The 16,183-nt window shown below is 43.7% G+C and overlaps 1 protein-coding gene across 3 annotated transcripts in view; it reads right to left on the bottom strand.

Moving 5' to 3' along the window:
- Positions 1-748: 748 nt before the first annotated feature.
- MEIS1 (Meis homeobox 1) overlaps positions 749-16,183 on the bottom strand; it is a 207,322-nt gene continuing 191,887 nt past the window's right edge. For 2 of the 3 annotated variants that reach the window (XM_032683048.1, XM_032683047.1), the window contains exons 10-12: positions 6,545-6,603; positions 5,203-5,292; positions 749-2,315 (exon numbers count right to left, since the gene is read on the bottom strand). In XM_032683048.1, the coding sequence (XP_032538939.1) occupies positions 2,032-2,315; positions 5,203-5,292; positions 6,545-6,603 (433 nt within the window). In that variant the 3' untranslated portion in view covers positions 749-2,031. Of the gene's footprint in view, positions 2,316-4,834; positions 4,931-5,202; positions 5,293-6,544; positions 6,604-16,183 lie in introns of all 3 variants that reach the window. The other variant, XM_032683049.1, reaches the window with a different exon arrangement.

The raw sequence follows: 16,183 nt of genomic DNA, 5'->3' as shown, positions 1-16,183 counted from the left end.
AAAACACCTCCGGGACACCTCCCACCGGGAATGCCGGCTGGTTTGGGGGGGGGGGGGGGCTGTTGCATGATTTTGCCTTAATTAAGATATTTGTGTCCTTTTCCTAGCCTCGGGAAACTCAATTTTTTTCTTCTATAGCTGCGATTTGATTTAAAGCAAACGAGAAGGTCTTCCAGCCGTAGCCTGCCCAGGCTGGCTGGGACTGTTTTACTCGCTGGCTGCGGTGCAAAAAAAGTACAAATGTGTGAGGAAATTGGTTAATGAGGAGAAGAGAGGAGAGCCTGCACTGGCCTTGCTTGCAGGGGTCCAGCAGCACCTCATGCCCTTACAGACATGCCTTGCCCAGGCAATGTTTCCCAAGTTTTATTTTCCTCCTTCCTTAGTATGCTCAATTCCAGAAAGAAACTCAATAATTTAAACTGTGTATTAGAACTAGAATTTGGAGGGCAGGGAGGGTAATACTATTTACAAATTTCTGTCCAATAATGCCCTACGATATTGCATTTATTAACAGGCAACAGTTCCCATCCTGAAAATTTACAGTGCAAGTTCCAAGAAAGTTCCTTTACTGAGGGTAGCATTATTTTTACATTCTTTAAATATGAAGCTGATATTTAAATAGCAAATGATAGATAACATCTCCAGAGCCAGCTGAATTTTGTAGCTGCTCGGCTCCCAATTTGGGATAGAATGGCTACAAATACTGCATGGGGACAGGAAACAAATTTTGCAAGCAGTGGAGTCACCATGACAAAAAATAATTTGTTTTTATTTTAGATTCAGATTTCATTACTGCACTCAAACTACTACAACTGGGCTTTGAGTTATTATACAATCCAAACTGTTTCAATCAGAAACTCTAAGACTCAGTGTGCAATGATTATTATTAATAATAATTAGCTCCTTGGTTTCTTGATAGAAAAAGGCTATCAACAAGCATTTGTTTAACCACAACAAAAGTATAATTAGCTTATCCCACTTAGTAAATCTGTATGCATGCCAACTCATACCAAACTGCTACTTTTACAAAAAATTGCAATAATACAGATCATTTTTCCAGTCCTTTTTGCACAAAATTTATTTACAATGTATACATAAATGCTCCATGATGGGACTATGGAAAAAAAAATGCACACATGACCGATGTCTTGCCCAGAAAGAAAGTCAACATATTAAAAATAAATCTTCAGTCCATGTTTCGAGCTGCATAAAACAGGAAGTGATGTACAAGGTGGTGGTTGCTGCATGGGGACAAGGATGCTCTGATGTGACAATTAGGCTTCAAATACACTGCCTTTCCGTTTCCATGCTTCCTCCTACCAGTCTCCTTAAGACACTGCCTGCAACAGCTGATTAATCATTGTTGATGACTGCAGTTTTTCCCATCCTTCCCGATTTACATCTGTTCAGGCCAATTCAAATATGGTGAGTAAATGAATTAGACATGCAAATTCACGCCCCAGGCTAGAAAGAGAGAGAGGGAGAGAGATGGGGAGAAAGGGAGAGAAAGGGAAGAAAGACAGACAGAGAGAGAGGAGGAGAGAGGGGGGAGAGAGAGAGTGTGCATGGCTGAAATCCTAGGATAGAAGAAAGATTCTTCTGCCTGACATAGTTATTTTAATGCTCTAAAAATCCTGCAAATAAGCCCTTTCTGTCATTTGCAGGATAAGTGTAAGGCTTCTTTTTTAATGTAAGGAGGCTTCTGGAGGAAGTGAAGAGCTATGGAAACAACACACATAGTGTGGAAAAATTTCACATTTTTTTTAAAAAATCTATAAGAAACAACGTAATATGGATAACAGTATAATAGCATTTTACAATATTTCACTCTTTGTTCTCTTAATGTCTTATATAGGTATTTAGCATGTCCCCAGAAGTTGACTTCGGTTGGTGTTTTCCTGCTTTTCAGGGTCCCTGTGAAGAACTGGAACGTCCCTTGGTCCAAAGTTGACACCAAGAACTCCATAGTCATTGCAGAAAGACAATGTTTGAAATCTACCATCGCTGCAGACAACGTGTGTTTCCCTTAAGCTACTGAGCATGAATGTCCATCACTTGTCCGCTCACTGCTGGCTCGCCGGTATGAAGCATTGTGGGGCTTGATGCTGACATGGGCATTCCAGGGTGGGGTGGTCCTCCATGCATCATCATCGCTGGGTGGTGAGGGTGTCCAGGAATGTAGGTATGCATGGGGGGGCCATGACGCAGCTGAGCAGGATGGGGGGGCATCTGGGGCGGGGTATAGCTTGGCTGTCCCATATTCATACCCATTGGACTACCCCGAGACACATAATCCCCTGGCATACTTTGCAGCCCTGCGGAGAGAAAGAGGTGGTCGTGAGTGGTGGGGACTGGCTGCCGACATCGGGCCGTGAAGCTCATCTGCTCGGGCACAGAAGGCCGGGATTGAGCCCAAGGAGGGATGCAGAGTCACGGATACGCGAGCACAAGTTGCCTTTGTGGAATCAGAGTCTACGTATGGACTCACAATGAAGGCAACAGGAACGATTCCCAGGTCAAAAAGAAACCCCCCAAGAACCTCCTCTCCCCTCCAAATACAGAGTTTTTGGAGATAAAACCGCTTTCTCCTTTTCTGATTAGGAACATATGCAATGGAGATGTTTCTGATCTGGAAGTACGCGAGAGGCAGAGCCAGCCTGAAGATAACTAAAGTCACAAGGAGTGGTGGCACCAAGCCCTGTGAGGGCTCTCAGGTGGGCTCCATTCCCCATGACCTTACTCCAGCCACCTGCCTTCGTCTCCCCACTTGTAAAAGCATGCTGGGAATACAGGGCAGGGAATTCGTTGTCATTAATGAGGGGCTCAGGAGGAGAGATGGGTTAAATAGGTGTCAAGGTTTATCAACAGCTATTTATTTAGCTCTTGAGCCTGATCACTTGGAATCTCTCCCAAGTATTTGTGCCATTCAAGTAGATGCTATACAACAAGAACATACATTGCTGAACAAAGGCCTCATATGAAGCCGAAATTGATAGGATTACTAAGTACGACTGTTAAACCAAACCCGTATTTTTAAACACATTAAAAATATATATATATAATCAATAACAGTTATCAATTAATTCTTTCCCCCCTGCTCACCTCTGGTCACCAAAAAAAAAAAAAAAAAAAAAATCAGACGCGCAACTCAGTCAAACCTTTCAGTGGGTTTGGGAGAACAATAAGAAAAAAAATTGGACCTAAAACAATAAAACCTCCTGCTTTCTGTGGGCCTCTGCCTTCTGCTTGGATTGCTGTAGCTGATGGGAACTGACAGGTGTATTGTTTCGGAGAGCTATAAGCTCCATAATCATCAAGGGTGAAAGGCATACGCTATTGCTAAGTAGGTTCAATTGGCTTTAGTTCTAAGTAAGAGCGCGCTGTGAATGCGCCGAACACCTTGGAATCAGGTCTCAAGGCTCTAGCAATGAATAGCTGCTTAATCTAGCCTAAAGGAACAGTTTTGAACTAATGAAAATTGCTTATAAAATATACTGTACTCACAGCTCTTTAATCAAAAAAGATGATAATATTTTTTGTAATAACCTATTAATTTAATTGGTCACGAAGCATAAAATACATCATTTAAATTTAATTGACCCAGAAACTAAGAAACAATATTTAAATTAACTAAGCTAGAAATTTTCATGATGAGGTAATAAGGCTGTTGCATTCCCAAGCTCAGAGGAATGTTTTCACAGCTAATTGTTAAAACTTAGTTTTGACTTGGGCCCAGAGAAGAGTACTACGAAATACACTTGCCCTGGGTAACTTCAAACCCTATGTTAATATAGGCTGGGGGCACAACAAAAATGCTGAAATAACTCTTTCAACTCCAGAAAAGAGCAAGAGGAACAGAATCACGCACCATTTAAACATGGTATCGGTGTCTTGGTGTTTCAAACCACTTTACTCTTAAAAAAAAAGAAAATACAAAAATTTGTATAATGTATTTTCCCCTATAAAAGACAAGAGGGGAAAAAAAAAACTGGGACAGTTTTTCTAGGCTTTCTTCGCAAGGCCTGCCACTGAAGATTGCATTAATGATCTCTATTTTTGTATACTGAATAAGTCAAATCCATTTGTCACACTGCAAGTGATGGCATACTTAATTTGGATATAGTCAATTAGCCTGGGCTAAGCTCCATAGCCTGCTGCGCACACCTCTATTTTGTATTCTCTCCTTTTCCTTTGCCACACGTAATCCCATTATGACGGACAGACAAAGAGAAATAAACTTGAAAAAAAAAAAAAAAAATAAAAAGAAATCAAAGTTTTGTCCATCGCCTTCCAAAACGCAACTAAGTGAAGCTGCCGTTTTTTTGTTTGGTGTGTTTCTCTTTTCCTACCCTACGAGAAGTCTCCACTTGGCTTTTTTGGTGTCTTGCAGGTTAGCGGGAGAAATGTAACTCATGCATCAACTGCGGTTAGACAGATTTATGACACTTTGGGGACATGCTCTTTCCTCTCCCTGCGCTGCTGCAGACCGCTTACATTTTGCAAATCAGTCTGTTGCCAAGACGACGGGCTCCCCCACCTCCCCGGCTGCTCCTTGTTTTGTCATGTGCTCGGGGATGGATAATAGCATCAATGTATGGCGGCGTCGATGTACGGCAGCGTCAATGTACGGCGCGCGCGCGCATGGGGGGTTTTGGGAGCTTGGAAAGCTTGAGCTGAACCAGAGGGAGAGAAAACCCGAAGGAGCCCAGGCGTAGGATGGATGGATGGAAAGGAAGGAACAAGCATGAGGCTATGGGCAGGGAGAACATAGGGAAATGCAAGAAGACAAATATCCCTCGGACAAAGTGAGAACAAAGACCTCGTTTGTACTTACTTCCCCCTGGCTTTGCCATTGGTTACCTAGGTGAAGGTTACATGTAGTGCCACTGCCCCTCCATGCCCATATTCATGCCCATTCCACTCATAGGTCCTAGAGGGAGATAAAAATCCAAGAAGATGCCAGAAAATGAGCAAAGTCAACAGATAGTGCCAAAAGCCCCTTTCCAAAACACAGCACCGGCAGAGGGTCCAGGACCGCTCGAGCACGGAGGTGCCTGGTTTCCCTCGGCGGTGTGGAAGGCAGGCAGAAGACAGGTGAGGCAAGGCAGGCAGCTGGGACGGCAGCGGAGGGCGGAGGTGTGTTTACCTGCGGTGGCGTGACCGAGGCCACCCGTAGGTGGGTGATGCTCTCCCGGGGCTTACCTGGTGCTCGGATGCCCATGTGCTGCTGGCCGTCCATCACGAAACCTCCCATCGGCTGCCCGTCGGGGTTATAGGGTGTTCCTTGACTTACTGGAAAAGTGCAGAACATTGCTTTTTAGCAGCAGCCAAGAGGGTCATCTCTTCTCACGGCATCGAGACACAACCCCCCCTACCCGCGGGCTATCATTGTTGGCTCTAAAGAGAGGGAAAAATATCTACTGTGCGAATTTAGCGCCGGCCTAACAAGCACGCTTAAGTTTTGGCTTAATCTCCTTCTGCAAGTTTGGAAATGAAGTTTGCAAACTGAAATCTTGAGACATGAGGAGCCCGGGCTCCAGCTGCTGCCGCTGCTGACGTCAATGCAAAAACCTGTATAGGAGCCGGATTTTATGGCTGGAATAGTCACACTGAAATCACAGTGTGTTAAATTACGCCCCTGTGCCTTCTAAAAGCAGGATCTGAACACGTCCATACCAGATATTTACCTCTAACGGCAAATAATCAAATGTACTTGAAGAGGAAGTGTGGTCCAAAGGCATCTTGGACAATGATGTATTTGGAGAGTTTGACAGTAAGACTTGGAAAACAAAACCAACTGGGACTAACGGGCTCTGGTAATCCTTGATGGTAAATACCCGCACAGAGCTGCGAGCCAGGACCCCAGACAGAACCAGCATGTGGAAACTTAAGGTCTTTTAAAGAAGTAGAAATAAATCCCCCCAAAGTAAACAGCAAACGCTCAGCAATCCCAAAAGACAGCTACTAAAAAGAAGAGCCAAGGGACAAAAGAACCCTGTACAAGTACCACTACCTGAACTGGAGGTTTTGACTGTACATTAAAAGCCGGCTTCAGAAGTAAGCTGCCTTGGGTTATTAAAGCACATAAAGCTCTACCTCATTGAATGTCTTTGAACTTTACTGAGTCCCACAAGCGATTCTGACCCCTTTGCCCTTTTGACAGGTAATAAAGTTTACAGCAATTCCACACCAAGCCATGCACCAGGGAGTGGTCACAGGAGCAGCAAGAGCTGGTAAAAGGAAAACTCCAAACAACTGCTAAAAAAAATAAGAATAATTGGGATCATGTACAGAAAGTCCGGTCATGGAACGGATCATTTTAGTTTTTCGTTTTGAATTTTCAATGTCTTTTTTTTCCCCCAAATGTTTTTAATCATGTTAAAATGATTAGAGTCGTAATGAAAGAAAGCTGGTTGTATTTTAATTGTCAATCACTCCCAGCATTCATTTCTCATTTATTTACCAGGTAATGGACCTCCCCGTGAATGGCTTGAGGATGGTTTTTGCCTGCGTGACTTGAATACAGTTACTATTGGGGACTTGCCTGCTCGATTGGACTGGTCTATCATGGGCTGAACTATTCTTCTTCTAGCATTAATAAACCTGCAAGAAAAAAAAAGGAAAGCAAATGGTTAGGGAAGGGATGTCTTCCACCCATCCCCAAGCCCTCTTGCCCTTGTTGTGGTGCTCTCCATCGAGCTGCGTGGGGATGCAAACACTGCTAAACCTCTAACCCTCATGACCTTTGAGAGCACGAGCTTGGGGTTTCCAAGCTGATTTATGTTTGCCTGCTTTTTACCACAGTTGGACACTTCCATTTCATCTTTTCATGGGGGAATTAGCCGAGTTTTCAGGAAACAATACCAGCAACGCTCTTCTCAATACAGAATGGGGCACCGAAAAAACAAAAACGTGTGAAGCGAGATGTTCGTGAGGGCATCTGCTACCTCCCCCCTCATTAGTGTCATTTCTGCCTTATGTCCTCTGACTTCTTTTTCCAATTTTTTTCTTTATCAAAACCTGCCCCTACCTCTTGCAAACCTAATTCCCTTTTAATGCCCACTATTAAGATAACGAACTGTGATGGTAGAACCCCATCAAATGAGGGAACGTCTGGACTTTTATCACCACTAAGTCACACTGCTGGGGACTTCAGAGCCATGCATTCCTCCTAGCCATTTCTTGGTGGGCTTTTTCCCCCCTCCCTCTCTTTATGCAAAGTCTGAGGGGGTCAAGGCGAGGTCATAGCTTTACAGTAATTGAATTTATAATCCTGTTTTCTCCAGCTAGGCCTGACCATTTACAGCAAACATCTTGTTAAACTGTAATTACTGGACTACTGAAAATTCCCCCCCGAACAATGAAAAGCAGATCTTTGGAAATAATAAAAAAAAGAAGGTACGGTCATTTTTAAAAACAGCCATCTGCAACCCTACTCCTTGTGTTTCTGTAGCTCTATGCCTCAGTTAGTCTTGCAATGCTTATTTGGAAGTATTCAAAATAATTTGGAGCAAAACAGAAGAAGGAGAGAGATCACAAGTGCCCCAGTCTCCTTGTGGCTCTGAAGTCAGGAGACTGGAAATCATAGCTGGGAACCTGTCTGAATGAAGAGCATTTGAAGAACCTCTCTTGAGATTTCACTCATCAGAAAGTTTAGTTAAAATCCGTTTGGAAAAAAATCTTCACAGAGATCTGATCACAGCAAAGTTGCATAACCGGACTTTTCATTCTTTATGAGGGACAAAAAGAATAATAAAAATGTGTACGCCGCAATATTTACTAGTAAAGGAAGATGCGTGAGCATTGGCTAAACCACACCACACTTGTAAACTGGGATGGGAAACTTCACAAAGGAATACTTGATACTTGTTTTCATTGCCTTTGCTTGAGGTGGCTTAGCAGGAGCTCTCCTACCACAGAGATAAAGCCACCAGGATCTTTCCGCAGGAATCAGCTCTGCCCACCCATTTCCCTACACCAGAGGGGAGAAGAATAGCAAACCACTGCCCCATGCTGTTTCTTTTGCCCTCATCAAAGACCAGCCCAGTGATTTTGGACTCCTCCCATCTCCCATTCCCCACTGACACCCATTACCCAAAGTCCTGCAAAAATTAATCAAGATGTTGAGTCCTTATCAAACCCCTTGTCTTGAGGAAATGGGCTCAAAGGCACCAAATCTGGGTGCCAATCTGGAAACCTTACACCTGAACTAGGTCATGTTTTGTCAGCAACAGTATTGGATCAATTTTTCTACACATTTCCAATAAACACCACCCTCAATGCCAGCAAACAGTGTTGCAAATCAGTTTATCATTATCTTGTACAAACCATGAAAATTAGAATCATGTGAGCAGAAGGTTAGACTAATTTTCCTTTCTCATTATAAGCACAGGTGTAGCACAAACACCATGTGAAATAAGCAATTAAAAGAAATCTGCTTTTTTTCCCCCATTAGCTGCCTTAGCTCCATGACCAATTGGAAAATTGTTTAATATCTGTAATCTGCATTTGCAGAAAGCAATTTTCACAGTAACTCTTCGAAGTAAAACAACAACACAGAACCCTAGTGCCTCAGCCATTTCTTTTTGCAAGTCTGGCAAGGCTCTTGCTGTGTTTACTCCATCCTTCTCCTGCTGCATTCCCAGGACCTGGTACTGTGGAAACGGGGGGAGGATTTTTGGTAGCCGTGAGAGTGACTGGTCACCAAAACCTTCATTTTTTCAACAGCTTTGACCCCAAAGAAATGCTGAGCAGCATGAAGCATGCACACCCCAACTTCAAGACCTTCTCCTCCTTCTCCTCCAAACTACAAGCACTTTTAAGAAGAAGGGGGGGATCTCAAGATAATAAACTACACTATACATAGTTTATACACTAATATACCAGAGTAAACTATATATCTAGGATTTACCAATAATTATCTGCCAGATGTGCCTACGGTAAAACATATTCTCACCCATTTGCCCCATGCTATCGCTTGGGATATCTGCTTTAGGAACGTTTTACACACAGGTACTTAACAGTTATCTTCTTCCTACGCATTCATGTAAGTATTTTCTATAAGTAGCAATTCTGCCAAACAGCCCAGTGTTTGGATGTCTTCGGGGGGAATTCAGACGCAAGAACATTTTCCTTCTGGGCAAAGTAATAAAATGACATTCTCGCTCCTCCCACTAGAAGTCAAACGGAGGTCAGCTCCCCATCCTTGTATCTGTTTAAATAAACTGGTCCAGCTGTTTGTTTCCAGGATGCCCTTTAACCTTCTGTCCCATCCTCCCTGCCTTTGTAACACAACGCTTTACTTTGCATTATAGTAGACTCCAAACCACTATGCATTAAAAAAAAAAAAAAAAGAAAAAGAAAAAAGAAAAATAAAGAAGAAAGTATTCACTTTCAAGTTTCTTCCTGCATCCTAAACCTGGAATTCCTAAGAACCCATCAGATTAAAACTATTAATGCGGCTTGCCCTGAGAGAGCACAATGCAGTGCTACTATGTTTATAAATCACATTTGAGAACTCTTTGCAAGCAAAACTGTGAATTAGCTGTTGCTGCAGAAATACATGGACATGGAGTTAATTTCTTTATATTCTGGGTTGTTTTTTTTTTTTCTTTGAGAAAAGGGCCAGGATCGTTTGATCACTCTTTGAATTCCCAGGGTGCCAGGTTGATGTTAACATCAGCAAAAATGACGGAATAGAAAAGCTAACAGGCAAAATCTCCCTGTCCCTTTTCCCAAATGTTCATATTCACCTATCTTAAGAGAATAAACCCTAAGTCACTCTAATTTTTAAAAGTTCAGAGGAATCACGACCTAAAAAAGATATTTGCATACTAAATGCTACTGAAATGGAGTATTATCAAAATACAACTCAGAATAAAACTTAAGACAGACGTATAACCTTACTCGTGCATAAAGACCCAGTCAGGCTCAAAAACTTGTATAAGGTATTTTTCCCCATACCAGTGGCTCTATGCATTGGTACCTTTGCTCTGATGAAGAAGGGTTTTTTTTGTTTTGGGTTTTCTGCCTCAAAAGGGTAGTGGCACAGACAACACAAGATCCCTCAGTGTACAAGTTGTACCCACCTCCCAGCCCAAGGAGAGCTGAGAACCTTTCAAAGTGATTTGGGCTGCTTTCTTCGAGCTCTTTTTTTTTTTTTTCCTTTTTTGTTTTGCAAGGGGAAGGATCTGGTACGGAGAAAACATTTGAACAGTTGGGTAAACACAAAAGTTTAGGGTATTTACTATTTTTTTTCAATTTAAGTTTTCCTTGCCCTGTTTGGACACATGGGATTGCGCTTTCTGCCACGTACCAAAAAGCAAGAAATAAAACCAGCAACTCCACCTGCATAAGCCTAAAGAGGAGGAGGAAACCCTCTTTTCTCCCATTTGCATTTTACTAGGATGTTTTCTCTTAGGCTTCTTGTCTGGGGTCTGTCTCCAGAGGTCACTGGCAGACTCCCCTGTTGGTGCATCGCCGGGTCCCACGGGTGAGCTCCAGCCCCAGCCCCGGGGATGCAGCAATCTGCCTCTGCACTCTGACCTTCAGCTTGGCCGCCCTCGCTGCCACGCACAAGTTTTGTTTCTTCTCAGCAAGAGGCTGCATGGCTGGTGATGACAAAAGACTTATTTTAGTTGGAAATTGGCTACAATAATAGCAGCCAGAGACCAAGGATTTTCAGAGGGTCACCAAACCCTCCGAAAGGCACAGCTCGCTAAGGCTCAGGTTACAGCCCAAGTGACATTTTCCGCACAGATCTGTTCTTTCTCCCTTCCCCTTGTATTTCACTTCTGTTGAGTGAATAAAACAAGACCTTCCTCTGCTGTCACAAATTTCCAAAGTCACCTTTGCTCAAGAATCGACAGAGCGATTGTGGGGACTTCCAATTTGCAGTCTTTCAATGAAATTTTCCAGGACCAGCTGTCTGAAAGATGATGCTGAGACTTCGCAGTCTATTGAATTTTTCTCTGCCCCCAGCCCTCCCAAATGAAGAGAGTTTCACACCATTACTGACTTTTGCTACTTGAAGTCACAGGTTGGTCCCTCTCAATATTGTCCCAAAGCGCTGCATAACAGAAGTCTGTGTCTCACTAGCAGTGCCAAGAAGTTCCCAAAAATCTCTCTGCCTCATTTTCTCCTTGAGCTTGTTCTAGCAAACCAGGAGTAAGGAGAATGAGAAAGCCCAAAGTGCCTACAAACCCCAGTGCTAAAACCTCTCTTGCCCCTCTGAAAAAAACAGTATCCCTCTTGACAAGCAAATCATCATTTCTATAACAGATGCCAAAGTAACCAGAGCCCTTCAAACTGGCAAATTATTCACTTGTAAAATCAAGTCACACTCTTTTCTGCATACTGGGATCCTTCATTTATACAGCAGCGAAACAACCTTCTCTATTCAGCACTTAATTCCTCAACGCTTAACAGGTTTATCTCTAATAAAACCAATTTAAATGGAAAGTGTGCTATAAACCGAGATTATTACACTTCAGTAACTGCTTTATTCCTTATTTTAACATATTTTCATTTTTCCCCTCTGTGTTTGTTTTCCAGAGCTTTTTAAAGGAGTCAGTTAAAGAAAAGAAAAAAAAAATAAAACACCACAGAAATTATTTCACTGAATACTTTCAAATGTTTTAAAATCAGCCTTGAAAATAACAAGCTGCCTCTGTAATTATGAACAGAAAAAAATAACTGCAGACTTTCAAATGGTAATCACATCTCCCCATCCCTAAAATGAGAAATAAATGTTAAAAGAGTGCTTACTGCTGTTATTAGAAAGTTCTGATCTCGAAGTCAGTTAGTGAGCTTAATGACCCGTAACTACCAGTCATTAGCAATCCATGCTCTCTGTACTCCCTTTATTTGTAAAGAAAAAAAAAAAATCCAAGACGCTCAAGAAACTTTGTTCAATTTAAAGTCAAACCTTATGAAGTCATGTTTGGCAACTTTTCTTGGTTTCTCCTCCTCCTCCGAACCGAAGACAGTTCAGGACTGCAATACATCATTTACAACACTAAATGGAGGTAGGGAGGGAAGAGAGTACACGGGCTGCAAACCACCCACTCCAGACACGTAATATTGGAATATACTCCAAACACAGAGAGCCCATCCATCAGGAGGATCAGAAAGGTCTCCTGCAGGCTCTCTTCTTCCTCCCTCCTCTGCTGGTAGCACCAGTGCCAGGGACTGTATATAGGGCTGAGGGGTTTGTTGCAAGACAATATTGAAGAGCGAATAAATAAAATACTATGCAAAAACTGGTGATGAAAAACCACTAATTAGCTGACAAATTTGATGTAAAGCACTAATGAAAGCCATGTGTGGTTCTGCAATTTAGTTTTAAAAATAGCTTCTGACTTCAAGCATTACTGCGTGACCCCACCAATGGAGGATTCATGTTGTGCATTCAGAAAAGTTGCTTTAGAGCAGGAGCGTGCTATCGAATGCCTCCCAAGCCAAGTCTGCTAATGCAGTGAGCATATCGAGGGCAAAAATAGAAAGCAGAGAGATGAGATCAGGTATGTGCTCCTTGTAAGAGAGCTGGCTATGCCCCACATTTTGGCCGGCCCAGCACGCACCAGCTCTACCTTTGGCCATCTCCTCTTCTCCCAAGCCTTTAAGCTTGGGAGCCTTCCCATCTTGCTCCATAACAGGTTTTCTTCTCACATCACTGCTAGCCACATCTTGCCTCCAAATAAAGACTGTATTTCGGGGAGCATCCTGCCACCATAGGATTATAAAATCCTAGAACGGTTTGAGTTGGAAGGAACCACAGAGATTATCTAGTTCCAACCCCCCCTTGCAGGGGGTTGGCAGGGACACCTTTCACTAGATCACATTGCTCCAAGCCCCATCCAACCTGGCCTTGAACATTTCCAGGGATGGGGCATCCAAAACTTCTCTGGGCAACCTGTTCCCGCGTCTCACCACCTTCACAGTGAAGAATTTCTTTCTCATATCTAATCTATGCCCACCCTACTAAAGCATTCCCCCTTGTCCTGTCACTACCAGCCCTACGGGAAAACACGTAGACATGGTGACTGCCTTGGGGTAGTAGCAAGCCTGGTAGTGGCTTGTGCTCTGGATGCAGAAGGGATAGCTGGTGGCTTTCCATCAAACCGGGACCCATAAGCTCCTGGCCCTGCTTCTCCCTTGGCCAAAATGCTCCCCTAGTCCTATGTCTCTGCAGGGTTCATGGTTGTGGCTGCTCAATGAGCCTTTCTAGGAGAAAGCCAGGCAGGAAACAATCCCATCTTGCAAAATTTTCCCTGTTCCCCAGCAGGACGGGGCTAAAATCTATTTGTATTTATTTGGCTAGTTCTGAATGAAATTTAAGGAAGGGACTTGCTGCAGAGGAGTGAAGAGCCAACGTGCCTGGGGAAGGGCTCCCTGGAGATACATCTCCCTGCTCTACCCATCTCCCGTGCCCTTCTACATCACGGGTGAGCTGCTGTTGGCCTTTCTGGTATGCTCTCCTTCGCCTCCTCCTCCCCTCTCATTCACATATTCCACCCAGACAAGCTTTGCCAACATGGAATGTTTCCGGTGAAAATCCAGGTCCAGCATTCAGACGTCTCCCCGCCGATGCCAGGGAGTCGGAGCACCAGCCGTGTTGCAGGTCTCGGCTGCACTGGGGAGAACTCTCAGCAACCTCATTCCCTGACACCGCAATTCCCTCGGGGTGCAAGGCAGATGTAAACTCGCCCTCGGCAGCCAGATGATGTAAGGGGAAATCTTTACATGGCAAAGCGCCAGTGGAGCTGACCTCCCGTCTCTTCCCTGCTCCTAAATCCCAGCGCAGCTGTACTCTGCTGATCTCCATGTGCCACAATTAGCCTTTAAGGAATATGGCAAGGATTCATCTAGTAGAGCAGCACTAAGGCTGCTCTAACTCCCACCCAGGACAGCACTGGCCCCCCTGGAGTGCTGTGGTTGGGCACACAACATGCTACCAGACAAAACCTTGCCTCCCACAAAAATGATCGTAACAGAGGGTGTGCAGGTTCTCTACAAGCTTTGAGAGCAGCCCAGGCTGAGATGCACATCTCCCAGCTCAGGGTTTTCTAACAGCTCTGAGGAGGGTCTGAAAGACAGCTTTCCACCTGGTCCTTTAGGAGAGCTTGTCTGGACTCTGTAATTCGGGTCCTCATCTGGTGCACATCAACAATGCAACCCAGCAGCTTTTCTTCAGCAGATCACTTCAAACCAACAACCTGAGCCCCACTCGATGGCAGGGATTTACGCTGGGAACAGATGAGAACTGACAGCAAAATATTGGCTATTTCTTTGAAAACACTCCTCTCTATTCCAGCAATTCCATGTCCATTGTCAAATCAGCACAACCTCTTATTTAAGGGAATGTAGTGCTCATGAGAGATGCCTGCAGGATATCTGAGTTTTATCATGTCTCACAAGTGTTATAAACACAGGGGGTTCTCCTTGAGGCCCAAGGTTTTTTCCATACCTCAGTTTGGGAGCCTTGTCCAAGTGGCTTTTTCCCTGTTCATTCCTACTCATCAGGCATACAGCATGGGAGTTGGAAGCAGCGCCTGGTCCTCCAGCCCAAGTGAAAGAAGAAAGGCTTCTCCCACATCTTGCTGCTAGTTTAAGTGTGTTCCTGCTCACTGAAGGGTGTGAGAAATAATCTATCTGCACTCCTGGATGGATCTCCTCATCTCCAAAGGCCACTGAAGCAGTATGAAGTAACTCCACACCCTGTCACCCTTCAGGAGCTCCTCCAGCCTGTAGCACAAGGAGAAGCAAACCCAGGGTGGCCAAACCAAAAGTCTTGGCAAGTGTCTTTGGGGGAAAACGCCCCTGGGTCCCCAAAGAGAAAATATAATATACCCCTATACTGGACCAGTGTTTGCACATGAAACAGGCTCTGGGCTATACCCCGAGACACCAGTTTGGGATGTTGAGGGAAGCTTTGATTCCTGTGGTTGTGCCCTCCTCACCACAACCAAGACAACAAATACAAGAACACTGATGTATTTTGTGTGATGTGGGCACCTGAAAAACTGGTTTGAATTCTTTATTTCTTTTTTTTTTTCCCAGAAGCCACAAAAGATACAACTCTGAGTCACAGCCAACCTGAAAAACAACCCCACACTTCTGAACAAACTCTCCCTGCCCCAAGATATCCTACTTCAAAACATTGTTTTCTAACCACTACTAATAGCCTACTTTGTAATCTACTTTATCTAAACATAATTTCCCATTAAGTGAAGTAATTCATTTTGCTTATAATCCTACTCCTGACAGCATTTTATTCAGAGCAGAAGAAAAGACACCGTCAGAAAACAACACCAACAAAACACACACAGCGAGGTCAGAGGAATGTCAAAGATTAAAAGAATTTGTGAAACCACGGGACACAGAAAGCTTAGAGATCAGCCCCCAGATGGTACAAACCACCTTTATAAACCAGGTGAGAAGTTGGACGTCTCTGGGATAGATCTCAATTCAACAGCAGCTATTGGTATCACACTTTATCCTTAGCCAAAAAAGCCACAAGGACTACAGTGCCTGGGCAGAGAAAAAAAAAAAAAATAACCCGTGAAACTGTTACATGACCTAGATTTCATTGAAGAACTGCAGAAGGAATATTTTTTCAGCATCTGCTGCCGTTTCTTTTCTTTTTGAAAAGTCAAATTAAAGGCTGAAGCCTGCTTGGTGCTAAGGCTGGTGTAGCCAGCCATGCATCATTTACACCAAAATCGTTCCAGGGCAGGCAGGGCAAAACACACGCCCTCGAAAGCACGTCCTCGCCCTGCCCCTCTGGCTGTGTTTCGTTTTTCAGAAGAGAAAATTGGTTGAACCAAGAAGAAGGAAACATTTGCCCCATTTATACTATTTCAGGCTGAGTTTTGAGCCAGGCAGTTTGTTTTATGCAGGTGCAGCCCAGGGCAAGAGTCTGATTTAAGTGTGAGAGAGGGTCTCTGAGGGCACCTCTCTCCACGTGTTGGTGTTTCAGTTTGTGATGATTAACCACTCTACACCAATCTCAGCAACTGTTGACACAAAATAGGTGGAGATCAGGTCTGTGCAAGCCCAAAATACCAGAAAGGCAAACTATATGTAAACACACTTCAGATAGCTATGACAAGAATAGGCCAAAGCCTGACTTGCAAAGCAATGACAAACCATTACTCTTCCTTTCTGTCTTTTTTTTTTTTTT

The sequence above is a fragment of the Chiroxiphia lanceolata genome, chromosome 3 (genome assembly GCF_009829145.1).
Source record: "Chiroxiphia lanceolata isolate bChiLan1 chromosome 3, bChiLan1.pri, whole genome shotgun sequence".
NCBI classification, from domain to species: domain Eukaryota; kingdom Metazoa; phylum Chordata; class Aves; order Passeriformes; family Pipridae; genus Chiroxiphia; species Chiroxiphia lanceolata.
The sequence above is the reverse complement of the archived record's forward strand: the minus strand, read 5'-3'. Positions and strand labels throughout refer to the sequence as shown.